The sequence below is a fragment of the Chelonoidis abingdonii genome, chromosome 3 (assembly GCF_003597395.2).
Source record: "Chelonoidis abingdonii isolate Lonesome George chromosome 3, CheloAbing_2.0, whole genome shotgun sequence".
Lineage (NCBI taxonomy): Eukaryota > Metazoa > Chordata > Testudines > Testudinidae > Chelonoidis > Chelonoidis abingdonii.
In genome coordinates, this window is record NC_133771.1 from 72,330,335 (window position 1) to 72,345,022 (window position 14,688).

At 48.7% G+C, this 14,688-nt stretch overlaps 1 protein-coding gene and 1 long non-coding RNA gene across 5 annotated transcripts in view; one reads left to right on the forward strand and one right to left on the reverse strand.

Moving 5' to 3' along the window:
- The window catches only part of LOC142046567 (uncharacterized), a 1,033,250-nt gene that overhangs the window by 544,675 nt on the left and 473,887 nt on the right, over nt 1-14,688 (forward strand). The gene's annotated exons all lie outside the window — the stretch shown is intronic.
- BACH2 (BACH transcriptional regulator 2) overlaps nt 1-14,688 on the reverse strand; it is a 296,392-nt gene that overhangs the window by 21,516 nt on the left and 260,188 nt on the right. For all 4 annotated transcript variants that reach the window (XM_075063833.1, XM_075063835.1, XM_075063834.1 and 1 more), the window contains one exon: nt 6,121-7,665. In XM_075063833.1, the coding sequence (XP_074919934.1) occupies nt 6,121-7,665 (1,545 nt within the window). The remainder of the gene's footprint in view (nt 1-6,120; nt 7,666-14,688) is intronic.

Below are 14,688 nucleotides of genomic sequence, written 5' to 3' on the forward strand. Positions count from 1 at the left end.
TTAGATAAATGTCTATCAGGGATGGTCTAGACAGTATTTGGTCCTGCCATGAGGGCAGGGGACTGGACTCGATGACCTCTCGAGGTCCTTCCAGTCCTAGAGTCTATGAACCTATGAATTGTCTCCACTGCAACCTACTCCCGCTCCCATCACAGATGTAGGAAGAAAGATGCACACTTTCAAAACTACTTCACTGCCACAAAAGGTGACTCCACGTCACGATGCCTCCTGGGCCTGTTCAGCTTCACACCACCCTTTATTTAGAGCCAAGCATAAAACAACCCCTTCCAATCTCCTCCATGTAATGCTTATGGCTTGCTGTTTTGGGAGGCACCAGTTGCGACGTGAATGAGTGATGAATAGAAGAGAAGTGAACAGAGGGAGTTTGCCTGGGAGTTCGCCTGTGGGAAGGTCCCAGAGAGTTTTTTGCCTTTCAGGTTTCTGTGAGCAGTAAATACAACATCTGAAGATGCTCTTAGAAGGAAGACAATATGGATAGTGAGTGATCAGCTGTTGTGCCCTGCACAGGATATGTCTTGTTTGTCTTTCTCCCAGAGGACAGAAGTGAATTTGTCTGTATAAAGTGCAAGCTGGTCTCCATATTGGAAGAGAAAGTTAAAAGACCAGAGACCCAAGTATCAACCATGCATTGTATCAGAGAAAATGAAGACTTTCTGGATAGAAGTCAGCGTTTGGTACTGCAGGTACAGCATGCTGAAGAATCACAGAGGGCAGTGCAGAACAGGGAGGAAAATTGGCAGCATGTGACCTCCAGAAAAAGAAATAGGAGAACCCATGTACCCCCAATGCAGATAAAGATAAGAAACCCTTTTCAGGCTCTCTGCACAGGTACAATGGCGGAGAATGGCTTGGAAGAGTCATCTCAGAGAAGGGATCAGAAGGAGACTGGAAAGCATGGAATGCATTGTCCTAGGGATGGGGGTTCTATTACCACCACTCCCAAGAGGAGGAGACAGGTGGTGTTGGTCAGGGACTACCTCCTAAGGGGGACAGAGTCATTCATCTGCCATCCAGACTGGGAAACTCGAGAAGTGTGCTGCTTGCCTGCAGCTAGAATTTAGGATGTGACAGAGAGTCTGCTGAGACTGACCAAGCCCTCAGACCGCTACCCCTTCCTACTTCTCCATATGGGCATCAATGACACTGCCAAGAATGACCTTGAGTGGGTCACTGCAGACCACGTGGATCTGGGAAGAAGGATAAAGGAGTTTGAGGCGCAAGTTGTGTTCTCATCCATCCTTCCTGTTGAAGGAAAAGGCCCAGATAGGTACCATTGAATTGTGGAAGTAAATGCATGGTTGCGCAGGTGGTGTCAGAGAGAGGGCTTTGGATTCTTTGACCATCAGATGTTGTTCTAGGAAAAAGGATTGCTGGGAAGAGATGGGACCCACCTAACAAAAAGAGGGAAGAGCATCTTCGCAAACAGGCTTGCTAACATAGTGAGGAGGGCTTTAAACTAGGTTCATCAGTGTATGGAGACCTAAGACCTGAGGTAAGTGGGGAAGTGGGATACAGGGAGGAAACAAAGAGGAGGGTGCAACAGAGGAGGCCTCCTGATTTATACTGAGAAAGTAGGGCAATCAGCTACTTATCTTAGATGCCTGTACATGAACGCAAGAAGCCTGGAAAACAAGCAGGAAAAACTGGAAGTCCTGGCACAGTCAAGGAACTATGTGATTGGAATAAGAGATATTTGGTGCGGTAACTCACATGACTGCAGCACTGCCATGGATGGGTATAAAATGTTCAGGAAGGACAGGTGGGGAAGAAAAGGTGGAGGAATTGCACTGTATGTAAGAGAGCAGTATGATTGCTCAGAACTCCAGTATGGAACTGGAGAAAAGCCTGTTGAGAGTCTTTGGGTTAAGTTTAGAGGTGAGAGCAACAAGGGTGATGTCATGGTAGGCATCTGCTACAGACCACCAGACCAGGAGGATGAGGTAGACAAGGCTTTCTTTGGACAATTAACAGAAGTTTCTAAATTACAGGCTCTGGTTCTCATCAGGGATTTCAATCACTCTGACATCAGCTGGGAGAGCAATACAGCAGTGCAGAGACAATCCAGGAAGTTGGAGAGTGTTGGGGACAACTTCCTGGTGTAAGTGCTGGAGGATTCAACTAGGGACCATGTTCCTCTTGACCTATTGCTCACAAACAGGGAAGAATTGATAGAGGAAGTAGAAGTGGGTGGCAACCTGGGCAGCAGTGACCATGAGATGGTCGGGATGAGGATCCTGACAAAAGAAAGAAAGGAGATTAGCAGAATATGGACCCTGGACTTCAGAAAAGCAGACTCTGACTCCCTCAGGGAAAAGATGGGCAGGATCCCCTGGGAAAATAACATGAGGGGGAAAGGAGTCCAGGACAGCTGTCTGTATTTTAAAGAAGCCTTATTGAGGGTGCAGGAACAAATCACCCCAATGTGCAGAAAGAATAGTAAATATGTCAGGCAACCAGCTGGCTTAACTGAGAAATCTTTGGTGGGCTTAAACACAAAAAAGAAGTTTACAAGAAGTGGAAACTTGGACAGATGACTAGGGAGGAATATAAAAATATTGTTCGAGTATGCAGGAGTGAAATCAGGCAGGCCAAAGCACAATTACAGTTGCAGCTAGCAAGGGATGTGAAGGGTAACAAGAAGGGTTTCTACAGGTATGTTAGCAACAAGAAAAAGGTCAGGGAAAATGTGGGACCCTTACTGAATGGGGCAGGCAACCTAGTGACAGATGATGTAGAAAAAGCTGAGGTATTCAATGCTTTGTTTGCCTCCGTCTTCACAGACAAGGTCAGATCCCAGACTGCTGCACTGGGCAGCACGGTATGGGGAGGAGGTGAGCAGCACTCAGTGCTGAAAGAACAGGTTAAAGACTATTTAGAAAAGCTGGACATGCACAAGTCCATGGGGCTGGATCTAATGCATCCGAGGGTGATGAGGGAGTTGGCTGAAGTGATTGCAGAGCCATTGGCCATTATTTTTGAAAACTTGTGGTGATCGGGGGGAGTTCCCGGATGATTATAAAAAGGCAAATATAGTGCCCATTTTTTAAAAAGGGAAGAAGGAGAATCCGGGAACTATAGACCGGTCAGTTTCACTTCAGTCCCTGGGAAAATCATAGAGCAGGTCATCAAGGAATCCATTTTGAAGCACTTGGAGGAGAGGAAGGTGATCAGGAACAGTCAACATGCCTGACCAACCTGATTGCCTTCTGTGATGAGATAACTAGCTCTGTGGATATGGGAAAAGCGGTGGACGTGATATACTTTGACGTTAGCAAAGACTTTTGATCTGGTCTCCCACAGTATTCTTGCCAGCAAGTTAAAGAAGTATGGATTGGATGAATGGACAATAAGGTGGATAGAAAGCTGACTAGATCGTTGGGCTCAACGGGTAGTGATCAACGGCTCAATGTCCAGTTGGCAGCTGGTATCAAGCAGAGTGCCCCAGGGGTCGGTCCTGGGACTAGTTTTGTTCAACATCTTCACTAATGATCTGGATGATAGGATGGATTGCACCTTCATCAAGTTTGTGGATGACACTAAGCTGGGGGGAGAGGTAGACACACTGGACGGTAAGGATAGGGTCCAGAGTAACCTAGACAAATTGGAGGAATGGGCCAAAAGAAATCTGATGAGGTTCAACAAGGACAAGTGCAGAGTCCTACACTTAAGGATGGAAGAATCCCATGCACTGCTACAGGCTGGGGACGACTGGCTACGCAGTAGTTCTGCAGAAAAGGACCTGGGGATTACAGTGGATGAAAATCTGGATATGAGTCAATAGTGTGCCCTTGTTGCCACGAAGGCTAACAGCATATTGGGCTGGATTAGTAGGAGCACTGCCAGCAGATTGACGGAAATGATTATTCCCCTCTATTCGGCACTGGTGAGGCCACACATCTTATTTTGGGTCCCCCACTACAGAAAGGATGTGGACAAATTGGAAAGAGTCCAGTGGAGGGCAACAAAAATGAATAGGGGGCTGGGGCACATGACTTATGAGGAGAAGCTGAGGGAAATAGGCTTATTTAGTTTGCAGAAGAGAAGAGTGAGGGGGAATTTGATAGCAGCCTTCAACTACCTGAAAGGGGGTTTCAAAGAGGATGGAGCTAGGCTGTTCTCAGTGGTGGCAGGTGACAGAACAAGAAGAAATGGTCTCAAGTTGCACCGGGGTGGTCTAGGTTGGATATTAGGAAACACTATTTCACTAGGAGGGTGGTAAAGCCCTGGAAAGGGTTACCTAGGCAGGTAGTGAAATCACCATACTTAGAGATTTTTAAGGTTCGGCTTGATAAAGCCCTGGCTGGGATGATTTAGTTGGAGTTCATCCTACTTTGAGCAGGGGGTTGGACTAGATGACTTCCTGAGGTCCTTTCCAACCCTGATATTCTATGATTCTACGAATCACACCTCAGGAAGAAGGCAGGAATAACAATACATAGCAGCAATTGGTTGAAGTTTTGAAAAAGTAAACGACTTTCTACAAGTGGGCCTTAAAATAAAATAATGTTTTTTTTTTGTGTCCCTCTCTTTCTCCTTTCACCCTTATGGGCCTGACTCCAGGCAGTTCTATCCTAGGCTCTCACAACATATGCTAACCAGGCAATGAACTTACCTGCTTTCCACGCTAGAACAGCAGCTCTCAAGGCAACATTTTATTGTTCTGACCCAGGACAGCAGATGTGCAGTTCCATACAGAAATTACTCCAGTACACTCATCTCAATTCCCTACTGGAATTCTGTACAAACACCCATTCTCTTTTCAGCTCTCAAGCTATGCACTGCACCTTCATTCTGCAAGCTCATACATTTACACTGAAATACTCATGCCTAGTTAGTGAGATGCCACCACAGCATTTATACCTGGCCTTTTTGCCTTTGTAAATGACCTATTTCTCTCTCAGTGATGGAAGAACCTCATTTGTCAGTGCTGCATGAAAACTCACAGCTTGTTTCTCAGTCCCATACACTTTCCCTGCTTCTCTCAATTGTTCCTGTAAATTCATGGATAACAATCCTCTATGTTTTATGCAATTGTCTGCTAGAGTTCTCCAGTAACGAGGAAAGTGTGTTCCTAGGCAGGAAGTACAATCCAAATAATCAATTTGATGAGAGGCAAAGCCCACTGGTTGCAAATAAGGACAACACACAGGGAGGCTGCACTGTTAGAACAGTGGTGGGCAACTATGGTCTGCGGGGCATGAGACATTTTGCTGACATTGACCATCTGCAGGCACTGCCCCCTGCAACTCCCAGTGGCCGCGGTTCACCATTCCCGACCAATGGGAGCTGCGGGAAGTGATGGCCAGCACATCCCTGCAGACCCGCTGCTTCCGACAGCTCCTATTGGCCGGCAGCGGCAAATTGTGACCACTGGTAACTGCTGACGGCCATGCCTGCTGACAGTTAACGTTAGCAAAAGGTCTCATGGCCCGCAATTAGATAACCCTGATGGGCCGCAGGTTACCCACCACTGGTTTAGAGGATAGGCCATGAGACTGGGAGGTTCTATTCCTAGCTCTGTCACTAACCAGCTGTATAACTTTAGGTTAGTTATTTCACCTCTTTGTTGCACTGTTTCCCCTCCCACCCTTTGTTTGTCTCATACAGATTGCAAGTGATTTGGAGCAGAGACTCTGTTTATACAATGCTGTGTCTACCTTTACAAGGCTATAATCTTGGGCCCTGTAAGTGCTACCATAATATTACACTCTATAAACCAAGCTGGAGGAAACAGTACAGTTTAAGGGTGAAAATATACTTTAATTCCTTACAATAGATATATTTTTGGCTAGGTGCGAGAAGGAAAAAGAAAGGTGGCAGCATTTCTATGAACATAAATTTACTCTCATCATTCAGCTGCTTGCTACTGCTTGTTTAATATTAAAATTTCAGTATGTGCCAAGTCTCTAGGAGCTCAACACAGCTATTCATGATCTCTCCTCTGTTAACCATGCAGATTCAGCTGATGAGGAGATGAATACCCTTTGCCTCTGTAAATCAGAAAGTGCTGGGCAAATGCCAAAAGTTATTTAAGAGAATAAAGAACTGATTCAATGGGTCACAATGACTGTTATATGTGTACTTATCTTAATTCCCTACCTCATGTCCTCTGTCTTGCACAGGACATGATTCACTGTCTGCTTCTGAGAACGACCCAGACTCATCACTGGAGTTTGTTCCATAGGATGGCTCACATTTAATCTGGGGTCTGACTTGGTTGTACATTCCATCTCCCATCATGCCTGGCTCCTGATGTTCAGGGGCCAGGAATCGAGCTCCTTGGGAACAGGGGGAAGATGAAAACTCACACAGAGGGAGGCTACAGGGAGAACCAACACTGCCATCCTCTGCATATGAGTAGGAGGAACATGAGCTAGAGGTCCTGGTTCTGGTTTCCAAAGGAGGAGAGCGAGGGCAAACTTTAATTGGCACCGGGCAGCTGGTGTTAGGCCGCATCCTTCCTGGCAAGTGATCAGCTGTCAGTCCACTGTGGGAATAGGTCTGTGAACTAGGAAGGGATTGGCTGCCTCCAGCCCACAGACCCTTTGGCACAGTCTCAGTGAGGTCTTTGTCCAAGCTGCTCACACCAGAATATGAATGCACTGAAGTGTTTACTTGGTCACAAGCATTTGAAGAGAATATAACACTCCTCCTGTCCAGTTCACCTTCCTGTTTACAGAGTGCTTCAAAACCAGGCCCTCTGAGTGGCGATCCCATTGTGAAGTTGGAAGTATCCTTCTGAATGGCATGAGACTGTCCATAATTCCCTGTGAAAGGGCTGTAGTCAGTTTTCTGGTCACCCTGAGTTGTCCCTTTGTCAAAAGGGCATGCTGGACTCCTGGCAAAGTGCTGTTGGGAAGTACTGGGGAAGCCAACCAAATCTACGCTTTTTGTTCTGTTGAAGAAAGACCTTAAGCAGGAAGGAGAGGACACACTTTTAGACCTGTCAATACAAGGGGGACTTGGCTGTTTTCTGTCCATTTCGACATCCCCTTCTTTATCCCTAATGTCAGGTTCATCTCCAGACAGGCAAAGCGTGATGCTTTCTTCATCGTTTTCCTCATTCTGAGGCTCACTTTTTATCTGCCCCACAGCAAGTCTTGATTTGAGGCCATTTCCAGAACTCTCTTCACTGAATGTGCTTGCAAAACCTGAGGTACTGATGTGTGATGTGTTGTGGACATTCTTGGTACAAGCAAGCTGATATTTCTTATATCTTGGGTACCGTGTTACTGCATCTTTGTCCAAACTGTCCTTGCTATCTCTCAGCATGTCAGAGTCAGGCAGCATCCCTTCTTCCTTGTCTGCTCCAGAACCAGTGGATTCAAAGTTAAAGGGTTCCTGATACATTCTTTCCCTTGGGCAGGATATCTTTGAAGTCTCTGATTCCATAGTTTCCTCCTCTTCTCCATCAGAGTTCTCTTCATCGTGCATTCTCTGGCAGGTGGTATCCTTTTTGCACAGGAACAGGCCATCTTCATTGTTCAGCAGCTGAGTCTGAAGGAAGCTGAAGCAGGAGTCCTCCAGGTTGTGCATGCGCAGGAATTCAGCACAGTGGATGACTTCCTGGATGTTTTCTCTGCTGAGTAACAGCTTAGCAGTGTAGGCAAACTGTAACAATGGACCAAATCCTCTGGCAGTGACCTGCAAAAAACAACAACAGGGAAATTGACATCATTACCATCAGTACAGCTATTGTCCCAAGCCTTTCAAGTGTAGTTAGATAACCTGACAGCTCTAATGTCCATAAATAAATACTGTAAAGCACCAGTTAATCTTTTATCAGGTCAGCCATTATGCTACTTCCAATAATTAATGCTGTCTGCTCTGTGTTGCTTTTATAGTTTGTATTACAGGCTGAACTAAACATTACTTAGACTGAGTGACTTAAAGGGCTATGAACAGGACATTTAAAAGATGTAAAAATATACATTAGCATACACACTGTTAATCTGTCAATGAATGAATTCATAGTTCTCTGTTAACATAATGCATTGCAACAAGAAGATACAAATGAAAGTATGATTCTTCTAACCCTGGTGCATTTAATTTGAACAGTGTTTTGGGAGGCAAACTTGTATGCTGTGTGTTATATTTAAATGTTATATGAAAATTCAGATAAGAACTTTTCCCCCAAGGCAACCTGGCTAACGTTTCCTCAAATCTATGCTAACCACCATTTATCTAGTTGCTATTTCACAAATAATGGAAGATTTTGAATTTCTAGTGCACATGGGTTCTCCCCAGTCAGAGGAATTGCATTATTTCTGGTTTCAGTGAATATGAATTGCAGCATACAGGGAATAGGTTCACATTCATATTCAACTGCTGTTAAGTCATACAGAGCCCTAGTCTGGCACATAATTTTATTCTGTTTTTCTTTGGGAATGAATTATAGTTATTTCCTGGATCGTATTATACATATACATCACACACATATTATATATAAGGAATACGTACCCTCACATGTGTACATGCACACTTCCTCCCTGCCCCCACATATGTTGTAGTGATATCCATACACAGAGCCATGTGATAAATTGCATATATCATGCACTTTTGACTACTGTATCCCACCTGCACCCTGCCCATTAATCCATTGCAATCGACTCCAACTAAAGGTTTTTCCCATCTGTCCTCCCCCACAAGTTATTCTGAAGCGCAGCACAAGCACTACTCGTTCCCAGAGCAGCAAGAGGTTTAAGGGTATGGCTACACTTGAAATTTCAAAGCGCTGCCGCGGCAGCGCTTTGAAGTGTGAGTGTGGTCGGAGCACCAGCACTGGGAGAGAGCTCTCCCAGCGCTGCATGTAAACCACATCCTCTACGGGTGCAGTGTGCAGTGCTGGGAGCCGCACTCCCAGCGCTGCTGCACTGATTACACTGAGGCTTTACAGTGCTGTATCTTGCAGCGCTCAGGGGGGTATTTTTTTTTCACACCCCTGAGCGCGAAAGTTGCAGCGCTGTAAAGTGCCAGTGTAGCCAAGTCCTAAGATGTGATATGTCCTGACTAATCCAGGACTAGAAATGGAAGCATCCTAATGGAAAAGGGAAATTTCTAGCTTTTTCTGGTCCCCATCCTTTGTATTCTGAAAAGCAGACTCATGTCAAATTTTCACTGACAGACCAGTACAAAGCTGTGGCTCACAATCAAGGAACAAGATTTCTAAGACAGGAACGACTGTCCAGTGGTTAGGGCACTAAGATGGGATTCAAAAAAACAGCGTTAAACTCCTCACAGCACCCAAGTCTTTCTGTACGACACTGGGCAGATCACTTAGCCTCTCCGTACCTTAGGTCCCCATTTGTAAAATAGGAAAGCTGGTTCCTATCACACAGGGGTGTTGTGAAGATAAATACATTAAAGATCATGAGGCACTCCAATATGATGATAGCAGGGGACAGATAAGTACCCTAAGATAGGCAGATGGCTTTCCAATGAGTTACATGGCACCTGCTTTACACATGCAATGTTGTGATAAAACAAATTTTAAATCTGAAAAGTTAGGATAGTAATCATAGATATGTAGGGCTGGAAGGGACTTTGAGAGATTATCTAGTCCCCTGAGCTGAGGCAGAACCAAGTAAACCTAGATCATCCCTGACAGGTGGTGATCTAACCTCTTCTTAAAAACCTCCAATGACAGGAATTCCAAAACCTCCTTTAGTAACCTGTTCCAGTGTGTAACTATCCTTATGTTAGAAAGTTTTTCCCTAACATCTAACCTAAATCTCCCTTGCTGCAGATTAAGCCCCTTTCTTCTTGTCCGACCTTCAGTGGACATGGAGAACAGCTGATCACCATCTTGTTTGTAACAGCCCTTAATATAACCGAAGACTTACCGCAGGGTTCTCAAACAAGGTCCGGCTGATTGCGGCTCCCACTGGCTGTGGATCACTGCTCTGGGCCAATGGGAGCTGCTGGTGCAGCGATCCACAGCCAGTGGGAGCCATGATCGGCCGGACCCGCCGACAGGGCAGGTAAACACACCAGCCCGGCCTGCCAGGGGTTTTCCCTACACAAGCGGCAACCCCTGTTTGAGAAAAAGACGGTTACTCACCTTTGTAACTGTTGTTCTTCGAGATGTGTTGCTCATATCCATTCCAGTTAGGTGTGTGCGCGCCGTGTGCACGTTCGTCGGAAGACTTTTTACCCTAGCAACACTCGGTGGGTTGGCAGGGCGCCCCCTGGAGTGGCGCCACTATGGCACCGGATATATCCAGCTACACCAGCACCCTCAGTTCCTTTTGCCAGCTACCTGACAGTGGGGAAGGAGGGTGGGTGGAATGGATAAAGCAACAATCTCGAAGAACAACAGTTACAAAGGTGAGTAACCGTCTTTTTTTCTTTGAGTGATTGCTCATATCCATTCCAGTTAGTGATTCCCAAGCCTTACCTAGGCGGAGGGGTCGGAGTGAGATGTGGCATGCCGTGCAGAACTGCTAAGCCAAGGCTTGCATCATCTCTAGACTGTTTGGACCAGAGCATAGCGTGAAGCAAAGGTGTGGACCGATGACCAGGTCGCTGCGGCGACATATCTCCTCGATAGGCACTGGGCCAGGAAGGCGACTGATGAAGCTGAGCTCTGGTAGAATGCCGCAGTGAGATGGCCCAAAGAGACATGAGCCAGGTCATAGCATGTGCATATGCACACCGACCCAAGAGGAGAGATCCTCTGGGAGGAGACCTGTAGACCTTTCATCCGTTCAGCGACTGCCACGAATAGCTGGGGGATTTCTCCGGAAGGACTTTGTCTGCTCGATATAAAAAGCGAGCGCCCTACAGACATCTAAGGAGTGGTAACTGCTGCTCCCTGCCAAGAGGAGTGAGGCTTTGGAAAGAAGAGCAGGAGGAAAATGTCCTGGTTGGTATGGAAGGCCGACATTACCTTAGGAGGAATGCCGATGAGGTCGCAACTTGTATCTTGTCCGGAATACAGTAGACATTGGGTCCACCGTAAGCACTCGAAGTTCAGAGACTCTTCTGGCCGATGTAATGGCCACTAGGAAGACTGACTTCCACGACAGGTAAAGGAGTGAGCAAGTCGCCAATGTGCTCAAATGGCGGTCATAAGTCTGCTTAGGACTAAGTTGAGGTCCCAGATGGGGCAGGGCACGTAACTGTGGGGTAAGAGGCCCAGGCCCTTAAGAAATCTAGTGACTAAGGGGTGGGAAAACACGGAGTGGCCACTTTCTCCAGGATGGAATGTGGAGATAGCCACCAAGTGCACCCTCAGAGAAGATATCGCCAGGCCCTGTTGCTTGAGAGACCAGAGGCAGTCCAAAACAGTGGGGATCGAGACCTCAGAAGGAGTAACATTCTGCGTTGTACACCAGCAGGAGAAACGTTTCCACTTGGCCGGATACATTGACCGAGTGAAAGGCTTTCTGCTACTTGGGAGAATGTGCTGTACTGGACCGGAACAGCGTAACTCCGATCTGTTCAGCCATGCAGGAGCCATGCCGTAAGGTGCAGGGCCTGCAGGTCCAAGTGGCGAAGATTGCCGTGGTCCTGCATTATGAGGTCTGGAAGGAGTGGCAGGATGACTGGGCTGGTGATAGACAGGTTGATCAGTGTGGTGTACCAGTGTTGTCTGGGCCACGCTGGCGCAATCAGGATTAGATGCGCTCTGTCCCTGCGGAGTTTTATGAGGACCCTGTGAACCAGAGGGAACAGTGGGAAGGCATAAAGCAGGTGGTGCCTCCACGATATGAGGAATGCGTCCGTGACTGATCCCGGTGAAAGACCCTGGAAGGAGCAGAACGCTTGGCATTTCCTGTTCGTGCGAGAGGCGAACAGGTCTATGAGTGGAAAACCCCAACTCTGGAAGATTGAATGAATAATGTCTGGTCTTATCGACGATTCGTGACAGAGGAAGGATCTGCTCAGCTGATCTGCCAGAGTGTTCCGAAACCCTGGGAGAAAGGACGCCAGGTCTATTGAGTAGGCTATGCAGAAGTCCCAGAGTCGAATTGTCTCTTGACACAGGGGAGAAGAGCGAGTCCCTCCCTGTTTGTTGATATAATACATGGCCGTTGTGTTGTCTGTAAACACTGAGACACAACTGCTTTGAAGATGTTGTTGGAATGCCTGGCACGTGAGGCGGACTGCTCTCAGGTCTCGGACGTTTATGTGGAGCGTCAGCTCCTGCGAAGACCAAAGGCCCTGGGTGCGAAGGTGACCAAGGTGAGCCCCCCAACCGAGAGATGACGCATCTGTCGTCAGGGAGAGCGAGGGCTGTGGTGGATGGAATGGTAGCCCTGCACACACTAGGGAGGGAGTTAGCCACCAGCCGAAGGAGCGTAAGGTGCTCGGGGGAATGGTCACCAGAACGTCTGTTGGGTCCCTGCCCGGATGGTAGACCGAATTGAGCCACGTTTGAAGGGGCTGGAGGCAGAGCCTGGCATATTTGGTCACATAAGTACATGCGGCCATGTGGCCCGGTAGGCCGAGACACGTGCGAGCGGAGGTGGTTGGGGAGATCTGCAGACCTTGAATGATCGCTGTGATCGCCTGGAAACGTGGCTGAGGTAGGGAGGCTCTGGCTCGAGTGGAGTCCAGGGTTGCCCCTATGAAGTCCAGCCTTTGTGTGGGGACCAGAGCAGACTTTTCCGCATTGAGGAGCAGCCCCAAACGTGAGAATAGGTCCGTGATTATGTCTACGTGCTGTTTGACCTGAGTCTGGGAGGTTCCCTTGATGAGCCAGTCGTCCAGATACAGGAATACATGTATCTGCTGCCGGCGGAGGTGGGCGGCGATGACGGCCATACACTTCGTAAACACCTTTGAGGCAGGGGAGGACAGTGAATTGGAAGTGCTGGTGATTGGCTACAAAGTGAAGATACCTCCTGTGTAGAGGGAAGATGGCGATGTGGAAGTATGCGTCCTTCATGTCGAGGGCGGCATACCAGTCTCCAGGATCCAAGGATGGGATAATAGTCCCCAGGGAGACCATGCGGAACTTCAACTTGACCATTGAACTTGTTGAGGCCTCGCAGGTCTAGGATAGGCCTGAGGCCTCCCTTGGACCTGGGGATCAGAAAGTAGTGGGAGTAAAACCCTTTTCCCTTCTCACCTGGTGTACCTCCTCTATTGCTCCCTGCGGGCGAAGAGAGACTGCACTCTTGTAAGAGGACTTGGCCGTGAGAGGGTCCCTGAAGAGGGACTGGCTGGGGGTGGGAAGGGCGGGTTGAAAAATTGGAGGTGTTCCTGTTTACCGTGCATAGGACCAGTATACTAGGGTCAGTTGGGACCAAGGCGGAGGAGTAGGAGAGATTGGTGGAGAAGGGAGGAGAAGGTTCCTGTCCTGAACTGTAGTCGTCTCATGCACTTCAAAAGGTAAGACTTAGGCCCCAAGGTGCTTTGGGGGCCGTGTTTAAGGACCACTGTTGAGGTCCCGTGTCCCGAGACCGGACCTCCTGGAAGACCCCGGTAGGCACCTCCGTATCTCGGTCCTGGTCGTAATAACTGTCCACGTGGGAGGACACTGATGTCTGCCTGGATGGCCATGGAGGAGCAGAGAAAGCTTGGGCTGAGGTTCCGATGGACCTCACTCCCCTCTTTAACGGGGACCGGTGCCGGTATTCAGAACGGTACCGTGATTGAGACCGGGACCTGCGACCAGACCGGTGCTGGGAGGTCGACTGGGATCTTGAGTCCCTGCAGCGTGAGCGGCTCCGAGAGGTATGGTGCCTGGATCGGTGCCGGGAACTAGAGTGGTGCCGCAAATAGTGAGGTGGAGAGCATGAGTCCAACCAGTGCCGCGAGTCTGACCGGTGCCATGTAGGAGAACGGTGCTGGGACTGCGAGTGGCGTTGAGAGCGAGAGCGTCGTCTCGACTGGGAGCATCTGCGGGACTGCGATCTTGAGTGGTGCCGGTCCGCTGAGTCGACAGACGACGGTGTAGTCAGGGTCGGCTTGCCCAGAGATTGGATTACCCGCACTGGCGGTGCCGGGGGTAGGGGCAGTGTCGAATCCGTTAGGGCGATTAAGTCTCTCGCCGCCGAAAACGCCTCTGGTGTGGATGGCATGGTAAGCTCTACTGCGGTACGCGCCAGGGAGCTATCAGGTGCCAGACTCGACAGCGCTTGTGGGACCGGAATCAACTGTGCCGATTTAGTCGGTGCCGCGGCGGGTATGGGCGCCAGGTGGTCCGATCTGGGCACACTCTCTGGCTGCGGCATGGGCGTTGCCAAAGCAGCAGGAGTCTTGGCCTTCTTCGACCTCGGAGAGAGGGAGCGACGCGGAGCCGACTTTGGTGCCGGTGCCGGCCGGTGCCGAGAGTCTTTAGGCATACTGGCGCGATCCGGTGCCGTGGGGGTGCCTCTGTTCACCAACTGACTGGCGCTCAGTTCCGAAGGTGATGGTGTCAAGGCCGCCTCCATGAGGAGCTGTTTCAGTCTGATGTCCTGCTCCTTTTTAGTTCGCGGCTTGAAAGCCTTGCAAATAGAGCACTTAGCTGTTAAGTGCGATTCTCTGAGGCATTTCAAACAGGAGTCGTGTGGGTCTCCTGTCGGCATCGGCCTGTGACAGGCCGAGCACGGTTTGAAGCCCGATGAGCTGGGCATGAGCACTGGCACCGGGTGCGGGGAAGGGGCTACGCCCCAAACCCCACTAACTAGTACCAAGCTAACTATACTAAGAACGTACAACTAATTCTAATATCTA